The following is a 10,316-nucleotide window of genomic DNA, read 5'->3' on the forward strand; positions in this document are numbered from 1 at the left end:
AGATCCAATTAATTTTCCTAATTTCTGGTTGGAAATGCTGTATTTTTTTATTTAAAATGAGAATGTTACTTCTATAGGTAGATTTCTCCTCTTAAAGTATTTTAGATTCATATTTTGGAAGTTCAATTTTTGCTATATCTCACTGCACGTGATTTTCAGGTTATGATTGCCTTCAGTTTTCCTTCTTTCTCCTTTTGAGAAGGTAATTTGTTCAGTTGTCTGTCTTTTCCACATCTGCATTCTGACCAGAAGGTAATTTAAGGTTTTTCTGCAGGACATGATCATCTGCAGGCTTTACGGTTTTATAGTAGTTCTTCTTGGGCTCCATAATCTCAAAGCCAAACTTTCTGTAGAAGTCAATTGCCGACTCATTGCTGATCTGGACATGCAGATAGATGTCAAAAGTGCCATCTTTTTCACATGTTTAAGACATGATTTAACATTGTAGTTCCTATTCCTAGCCTTTGGTAAGGTGCCAGATATCCAAGTGTCATGATGTAAAGTCTTTTCTGATTCTGTGAATGAGCCACACTAGAGTACAATGCACCTACAGGAACATCACTGAAATAGGCAAGTTTTGATCGTTCACCACCTCCATCACATCCTTGTGGAACTTACCATTGTAGCTGACTGAAAAGATAACCCGATTCCTTCTCTTCTACTGTTTAATATTGTGTGGTGTCCCATCTCCCAGCTCCATCCAGCTACCTTTCATCTTCCCCACCTGCTGAGGCTTTTGTTATCACCAATAGCAACTCAGTCATAGTTGCTGCCCTCAGCTCAAGACACTCAACCACACAAGACGGCCTCCTCACCCGGGCAGGGAGCTGAGCAGGTGACAGAGGCAGTGCGTCCCTAAGTCTCCTGAGGGAGATGAGAGTGTCTCGCACCACTGCGCTGGTGCCACTGCTTCTCCACACATGCAAATGGGGCTCTTGGCTCTAAAATGAAGAGTTTCTGATCTATAATTAACTTTGAAATTTTCCACTTGGGACCATATGTCAAGAACATATGTCTTGCTAAATGATTAGTTTTATTTAGTAAAGTATAAGGGGAAAACATTGTCAAATACTAAGTGATGCTAAATCTTCTTTCAGTTACATTCAGGGGCATGTTATCTATACTTGTTTCAAAATCTACATAAACTTATGAAAATCTAATATGTTATCAGTCATAATTTTGGTTGATAAGCTTAATCTTCTTTAAAGTTATATTTGTATGGATGTATTATTGATGTGAGCATTTTATGATTTTCAGTTGTGTCACTTTTTTTTTTTTTTTTTTGAGACGGAGTCTCGCTCTGTCTCCCAGGCTGGAGTGCAATGGCACCATCTGGGCTCACTGCAAGCTCCGCCTCCCGGGTTCACGCAGTTCTCCTGCCTCAGCCTCCCGATTAGCTGGGACTACAGGCACCCGCCACCACGCCTGGCTAATTTTTTGTATTTTTAGTAGAGACGGGGTTTTACTGTGTTAGCCAGGATGGTCCTGATCTCCTGACCTCGTGATCCACCTGCCTCGGCCTTCCAAAGTGCTGGGATTACAGGCGTGAGCCACCGCGCCCGGCCAGTTGTGTCACATTTATAAAAGTCTGATAGCCCTGATGTGATTCAGCCAGTCATAATTCTGATTGATATTTTAAAATGTAATAGGTAATAATGATAAATAAATTTCCTTCTCAATTGAAAACTTTCATCAGATTTTTATCCATGACTATTCTAACTTTTTGTCATTCACAATTATTGCTTTAAATTCTTCTCTAAAAGTATTTACAATTAACTATAATCCAAAATTGCCTTTCATGGAAAAGACTTTAACAAGTATTCTTGAGCAGATTTATGACAACCTTAAAGGCAATGAAATAAATAAAAATGTCTAGAACTCTGGTTAAAAAAACTTATAGGTTCATAAAACTTATGGGTTCATAAAACTGCTAATCAAGATCAAGCAATATAAAAATAACTGATGAAAATAGTGTTTTTATTATTTTATTTAAAACGTTGTTTAAAACATTGATTCTTTACTTAAATGGTTTGTTTTCAAGATTTAAGAAAAATTTCTCTCATAAGCTATAATTTACACAAATTTGGTAAAGGATAATTTTGTGAAAAAATTGAAAGCATTTGATTTCTCTCCCAATTTAATTCCTTGAAAATTCAAAAACTATTCATAAGTATTCTAACTTTTTAATGACAATCTATATAATAACATAATTTCAATAAAAATCTGATTTATCTTTGCAGGAGGACACAATTAGAAATATTGGTCATATTACCATGGATTTGACTGAAAATATGTCATATTTAAAAATTTGCATAAAATACCAGATTTCAACAGCTCCCTGCCTTACAGGGAATTAAGTAAAAATTATCATTTCTTGACAGGCCTAGGAACCTTAAGATTGTAAGTATGTAAACAAAATCCAAGGTCTGCCTTGGTTTGGCTTTCTAGCTTAAGAAGTTTTTAAATCTGAGATTTTTAGGTGATCAAGGCAGAGAAAAAGTCATGTTTCTAAAGCAAAGGTATAATATATCCATTATTCGGTTATAGCACTTTGCATTGTTTTTAAGTTCTTGTTATTTACCTGTAGACTACACTAAATTTTCAAGTCTTCTAGATTCTCCCAATACAACTTTCTTCTATAGAATTACTGAAAACAAAAACTTTTTTGTTCCAAAAGCCCTATAAGCTGAAACTAGATAAATTTTAAGGAACAAGCCTCCTGCCTCATATACGGGCCACAGAAAATGTTTACCAAACCACCTGATATTGTAATCAGTTATAGTCAAACTACAAACCACGACAAAAAGTTGATGTCTTAATGCCGTAGGCAGCTTTTCCCACAATGTCAGAATAAAACTCTATAATGGGGCTCACTATTCTCAGGCCTACCTTTTTCATTCGGCAGCATAAATGGCATTTGATTTATTCAATTGGTTGTCTTTAAACCTAGGGTCAAAACTATTATACAAATTGGGACTTTCATACTACTGTTAATTTCACTTTGTGTTTTCCACTTTTAAACTTTGTGTGTTACTTGTTAAATTTTTCCAGAAATACAATTTCTAACAAAACAATGCTTACTCAGCACTTTGAGATGATGGCAAAAAGATTATGAAACAGACAGAACTGAACTTAATAATGAATTCCAGGTAGACTTAGCTTGTGAGTCTCTTCCTTCAAACCTCTCATGTTGCTCAAATATGGCTAATGGGGTTTTGTCATTAACTCACAGTCAGTAAGCACTCTCTCCAATTGAGATGGGATCAGGAAAGCAAAACAAGTCTATTTTTATTTTGGCACCAAGAAACATCAAAACTTAATGACAGTATGACTTACTAGTGGTGCTTTTGGAAGAATATTTTGATCAAAAGGGGGAAATGTGAAAGCTGTCAGAATCAAAATGGAGTTACTTCTGTTTAAAAAATTAAAAAACAACAAACACACATACACACAAACTGACAAAGCCTTAGAAGGCATGGAGAGAAGGTTCTCAGGCTTGTATGCCTGATAACAAAAATATCACAAATGACGGCAAAAATCACAACCTTGCACAAAGGCCATCACAACTTTAAAAATATATATACTTCTCCAAGGACATCTCTCCAGCAACTGCCTGTCCAACCTCAGACTAGTATCACTCTTATTACTGATTTTTGAAGCCAAAGATAATATTCCTCATTTTTTTCTCTATAAAACCCTTTGTCTTCCTTTTTCTCTCTGAATATGCACATAATTTACTATGGCACTTGCCTTCTCATTGCAATGCTGTAATCCTGAATAAATATTATTCTCTTTTAGAGAGCCTCTCTCTGTTATTTAGGTTGACATGCCCCATGGGGTGATTAACATATAGACCAGAGCTGACAATTTACTTGTTCTATCTTGCTTCTTTGAAAACTTGTCTGCTAGGTTGATTGAGTTAATTCATCACATATGAATAAAAGTGCCACAAGTGGTATATGAGTGTGTATGTTTATATGTGTATATACTTTTGCAACCTTAAAACCAACTGATTTTTATTTTTTATTCAAAGAAGGCCATGTGTATACTTTGTTTACATAAATTTTATAGTAAATAATGTAGAAAGGATATATAGCACGTCAACTTTTGTAAGACTATACCATTGAGCACTAATGAATAAGACAGGTACAGGAATCTATCTGAACATGTCACATTCCATGGAAAAGGGAATTTGCTGATGTGATTAAGAATCATGAGATGAGGAGGCTTTTATGGATTATCTGTGTGAGTCCAAGACAATCACAGGGGAGAGAGGGAAGAAGAGGGTGAAAGGCAGAGGGGACACAGCAGTGGAAGCAGAGGTCAGAGTGATGAGATTGCTGACTGGAAGGAGAACATAAGCCAAGTGCTGTAGGCAACCTCTAGAACCTGGAAAAAGCAAGAAAATAGATTGTCCCGGAGATTCCTGTAGGAATACAGACTGCCAACACCTTGGTTTTAACCTCATGAGATCCACTTTGACCTTCTGACCCCTAGAAATGTGGGATAATACATTTGGGTTGTTCCAAGCTACTATGTTTGTAGTGATTTCTTACAGTAGCAATAGAAAACGAATATAAGAGACAACATCATTATTTTTACAAAATACACATGTGTAAGCCAAACTAAAAGGTAGAAAACACTGGAGTACTTCTTATTGACCTTAACTAATTTAGTAATATGCATAACATTGGTATAAATGCAAGTGTGAGTTTAGCCCTGTTACTCCAATGCTATTCATCTAGCCAGACCCAAAAGAATTGTTTCTAATGGGAAGTATAGTTCTCTGGTTACAATTATATCAGTTGATGAAGCCAAATACACACATCATAAAGTAGAAAAAGATACACAAATAAACAGATAAGTAACATAAAGGCAAATGCCATAGAACTATTATTAATGTTGCCCTTGAGACCAGAAATATCCCCATATAGTGTGATTTTTCCTGCCTTCAGTGATTCTGCTCCTTTAAGGCTAAAGTTAGAAGTTGAAATATTGATTTGAGTCACACAGTCCCCAGATTGAGTATGCTTCTAACCTTCCTGAAAATATTATAACTGTACTTTATTTCCAGACACTACCTTTATTTCACATATAAGTGCCACTCTCCCTCACTCCATCATGCATTAGTAGCCTTTTACATGCAAAGAGATGTAGTTCATAGTAACTATCAACTTAAAAAAAAACAGGAGGACATCTTTAAGAAAATATTATTTTTAAAAAATTTTGTCTGATAAAATTTCATTTCAAATTACACTGAATGAAAATGCTAAAAGTAGTTGTGTTTGGTATTATAGTTTCATAACAAAGGCAATTAACTTTACACAAATGTTTTATGATGAGATGGAAAAAAGTTGTGTGTCTTATTTGAGAGAACATCAACATTTAGCTTCGGGTGCACACACCAACTGAGAACAATGAAAAAAGAAAATCCCCTTTAAAAATTTGTTAGCCTGTTTTCCCTTAAGTCTTATTTCCATGTGTAGTTTTTCTGTGATAAAAAAATTTATTTTTAAATACAAGATAAAAATGGTTCCACAAAAGTTGAACTTGATGGATAAAATGCTACAAAACTAAAAATATAATTTTTAGTAGCTGAACAAAAGACATCTCTTGCAAGGAGGATGATCTGAGTTTTGACCACCTTCCAAGAAATGATGCCACATACCTCCACACGCACTATCAGGCATTCTTTTCCTTGTTTGGAAATTATTTTAAAAACCCTTTAGTGGCTTACATTTTATCTATAAGTTATCTATAAACTGTTATTATTTTCAAATTATTTTTATTAATTATAGATATTGTTTTCTTGTTTGGGTATGTGAGGTTGACATAAGAACAATTAAACATTTCCCACTGAAATGAATGGAATTTCTAAAAATTTCTTGACACTTTTTTTTAAAAACACAGCAGTTTTCAGGAAAAAAACAAAAAGCACTAAAGGAAGATAGTTTTAGCTTTACATTTACATTAGTTTAAGTGATCGGCATGGGTTATCTAGGAACCTCTTTAGTGCATCCTTCACGTTCTTGTTCCTGAGGCTGTAGATTAGAGGGTTCAGCACTGGTATCACCAGGGTGTAGAAGACCGAAGCCATTTTGTCAGTATCTAATGAATGATTACTCCTGGGTTGCAAATACATGAAAAGGAGAGTCCCATAGAACACAACCACAGCTGTCATGTGAGAAGCACAGGTGGAAAAGGCTTTTTGTCGTCCTTCTGAGGAACGTATCCTCAAAATGGTAATAACAATGTTGAAGTAGGATATCAGAACAACGATCATGGAGAAAAACAAGTTAATCCCTGAAAAGATAAAGACTGCTGTTTCTGGAATGTAGGTATCAGAACAGGACAATGCTAGCAAAGGGACATCATCACAGTAAAAATGGTTGATAATGTTGGAAGAACAGTATGACACAGAGAACACACAGGAAGAGACAGTCAGTGCTGTGATAAGACTCTGAAGGTATGTGAGGGACACCAGCAGACGACACACCTTTGGAGACACCACTACGGCGTAGAGCAGAGGGTTCCAAATAGCCACATAGCGGTCATAGGCCATTGCAGCCAGCATGAAAATCTCAGCCACAATGAAAACCAAGAATCCACCCAGTTGGGCTGCACATTCATAGTATGATATGGTTTTCTTGGTAATCAGGAAGTTAACCAGCATTTTAGGGGCAACGACAGTAGAATTGCAAAGATTAATAATAGCCAAGTGTCGGAGGAAAAAGTACATGGGGGTTTGAAGTTGAGGGTCAACACTGGTGAGGGTGATGATGCCCAGGTTCCCTGCCACGGTCAGCAAATAGAGCACCAGGAAGACCAGGAAGAGGGGAATCTGGAGCTCCGGATCATCTGAGACTCCCACAAGAATGAACTCCGTCACCCATGTGAGATTTCCTGAAGCCATTTGTATTGTTGGCTTCATCTTTTACCTGAAAAAGTTGAAAGAAATCAATTGATGATAACATTGATGTTTCTGTTAGATGCTAGGTTGTTAAATATTTCATTTGAAATCAGTTTATTTTGTTTTACAAACTCTTACAAGTTTCAGAACCTAATTGTTTTTCTCCCCATGTTTTCATAAACTTCAGAAATAAAAACTCACCAGATAATTAAGAGTCTTAAAACTGGCCGGGTGTGGTGGCTCACGCCTGTAATCCCAGCACTTTGGGAGGCCGAGGCGGGCGGATCACGAGGTCAGGAGATCGAGACCATCCTGGCTAACACGGTGAAACCCCGTCTCTACTAAAAAACACGAAAAATCAGCCGGGTGTGGTGGTGTGCGCCTGTAGTCCTAGCTACTTGGGAGGCTGAGGCAGGAGGATGCTTCGAACCTGGGAGGCGGAGCTTGCAGTGGTGCCACTGCACTCCAGCCTGGGCGACAGAGCGAGACTCCGTCTCAAAAAAAAAAAAAAAAAAGAGTCTTAAAACTGTTTGGACAAGCAATTTATGTATTCACTATTGGATATAGTTTATATTGAGTGAATACATATTTATTTGTTTTGTAATATGTCTTAATATTATGCATTTATCAACTATATTAGCACATAATATTGGATGAATAGATATGCATTTGATATTAATGTATATTCACATGTATTATATGCATAGATTAGCATATGATATTGATTAATATATATACACTTACATGCACATGTAATTTATTACTTACAATTTTTATTTGTGTGTTTCTGTCTGTGTTTCCAGTGATAAGAGCGAGCAGCCTTAAGAAGTTGATGACACGGGGTGACCACCAGTTATCTTTTTCCTAGCTTCCACTGGTGACTTATCCAGCCCCTAACTTGTCATTAATAATTCTTGGGAATTTCAACATTTCTATGGGAAACACTTTCAGTATTCTGGATTTTGCTTTATCAATTTCTACCGCATAATGTTGCTTCAGCTGTGCAGAAGTAGGCCTACACTTCAATATTTTTCCCTCTGAGTGTAATTCTGAAAGTCAGAATCCTTTTTACTCAATCACATTTCGTTACTTCTGCTAGATAAGCCAGTCCTGTCCTATCATTGTGACTTCTCTTACTCAGACTCTTCTCTACTATTTTGTTCCAGAAGCCCTACTCTCCCTTCCCTTTCTAGCTTATACTTTTTCATTTTAAATTGTTATTGTTTTATTTTTTAATGCTTATTACTTACAACTTTTATTTGTTAAAGTTAGATTACTTTGATTTATTATACTTGTATAGAAAGATGAGTGGGGAAGGCTGTTAATATTTATTTAAAAAGTAACATGTATTGAAAGTTATCCTAGGAATTTTGAAATAGTTATCTCATTCTGCAGGAGCACCCTAAAATATAGGTAGATGGTAATTATTTTCATGTCTAATAAGAAAATTGAGTCTCATTGAAGTAAAATTACTCAAAAAGACTGTGTAAGACATTGTTCCAAACTGCATGGTTTTATGATTTTGTTTCTGTGATTGATTGTGTTAGCCTACCAATTAATACTCAAAATTACTTGAAAATACTATGTAGACATTGATCTAAACTTCATGGTTTTATTTTGTTTTTGTGATTTTGTTTATGTAATTGGTTTGTTTTAGTCTACCAATTAATACCTAGGTGATTTTTACCAAGCATTATATTCTTGTATTATCCACATTAAATGAGATAATGCACATAAATGATTTGTTTTTATAGAGCCTGGTACCAAGTGAATGCAAAATGGATGTTACCTTCAGTTTTTGTTATTAGCATGCTTTGAATGATTTTCAATGTGAGTTCTTAATTCCAGTAATTCATTCCACCTTACTGAGTGCTTTTACAGTTAATACAGAAATAGCAAATGAATTATACTACTGCATATTTTTTAAAAAACTGGGACACACAATATCTAGCTCCTTTTTTAACAAACAAAACATGCTGTCTTGCAATCAGATTACCTCTTAAATCTTCAATGTTTCTTTGTTATGATACATTATTAAATACATCAAATATGAGTCTGAGAAACTGATCTGATTGTGTGTAGCGCCTATCCTCTATCTTTTGTTTCTTGCCGCTGCGCTAAAAAGAACTTCATGTCTTATAAGCAGGCAAGCTTATGATTTAAAACATTGTGCTAAAAATTACTTTGATCAAAATATTTCCTGTTTGGCTGCCACACACAAAGCAACTCAGTGCATTGTTCATTCTGACATTTATATTCCATAGACACCCTTAATTTAACAACAAAAATAACATCATGAGCAATAGCAATTATTTACTGGCTACTCTTGAATTTGTGCAATTAGCTCGGGGAAGGAAGAGAATTTGCAAATATTTAATATCTTTACCCATTATTAATTTCTCCTCCTCTGAAGCATGGCTGAGGGCAGAGCTGGAGTTGATTATTATTTCAGCAAGTATATGCCATTGACATAAAGTTTCCTTAGAACAGACCCAGTTTTCTCCTGTTGAGTTTTCTTTTTTTTTTTTTTAGAATATTTTTTGTTAGAATTTTCCTGTTAAGAGCTATTATAATTTTTCACAAAAGTTTTTTTAAAATTAGTTTTTGAAAAGAAACATTTTATAGGTCTACCAATACCATGAATCTCAATATAAAATAAATAAAAATATACCTGATGTTAATAATTTTAATGTCAATTTCACTGTAAAAATTGTCACCCTTTGGATGAGGTGTTATGTTGCAAATTAACTCTTAAATAGCTTCTGAGAAGATTTCAAGACTATATTTCATTAATGTCTAACTGTGGAATTTGTGTTAATCTTGTTGAGACATGGGTCTGGTTTGAGACAAGCACTGAATCTCAACGTGAGTTTTTGGCATCCATCAGGGAGATTGACTATTAGTACCAGGGAATCTTTTCATCCTAGGATTTTTCACCCCAGGGAATGCAAGAATAAAAGCTCATTTTCATCATTGTCAAGTATTTTTGAAAGCCCTTTTTTGAAACATCAAATCATATGCATCGGAGACACATAAGATACTTCCCTTTTGGTGTAGCATTCTCTCTAAACATCTCAGTTCTAAGGCAGAAAAAAAATCAGTGTTCATATTAAGGTGGAATATACTAACTGTAATGACTATTCATTATTTGGTATAAATGTTCAAGCTGTCTAGTCTATCAGTAGAGATGCTGGATACTATTGTTTATGTTGTATCACTGTTACTTCCAATAAGCAATCAGTGGGCAGATACTTGAGTTATTTGGAAAAGAAGACAAATTAGATATCATTTCAATCCTGAGTCTGATTTAAATTGGTAAATCCTCAAAGATACTTGATTTTTACATGAAACTTAGAAAAAAGTAAAATATTTGGTGTAACCTACCTGTGTAGAGAGATCTGGCCAG

The 10,316-nt window shown here is 35.1% G+C and overlaps 1 protein-coding gene and 1 pseudogene across 1 annotated transcript; both read right to left on the reverse strand.

Moving 5' to 3' along the window:
* Positions 1–211: 211 nt before the first annotated feature.
* Positions 212–715, reverse strand: LOC100967243 (N-alpha-acetyltransferase 50-like; annotated as a pseudogene).
* A 3,360-nt stretch (positions 716–4,075) lies between these two features.
* Positions 4,076–10,316, reverse strand: LOC100967591 (olfactory receptor 8J2). The gene is made up of 2 exons (XM_057299032.2): positions 10,295–10,316; positions 4,076–6,938 (listed from the first exon to the last, which is right to left on the reverse strand). Exon 2 carries the CDS (start codon positions 6,929–6,931, stop codon positions 5,966–5,968), a length of 966 nt encoding a protein of 321 aa, XP_057155015.1. The 5' UTR covers positions 6,932–6,938; positions 10,295–10,316; the 3' UTR covers positions 4,076–5,965.

Source organism: Pan paniscus, chromosome 9 (assembly GCF_029289425.2).
Source record: "Pan paniscus chromosome 9, NHGRI_mPanPan1-v2.0_pri, whole genome shotgun sequence".
NCBI classification, from domain to species: Eukaryota; Metazoa; Chordata; class Mammalia; order Primates; family Hominidae; genus Pan; species Pan paniscus.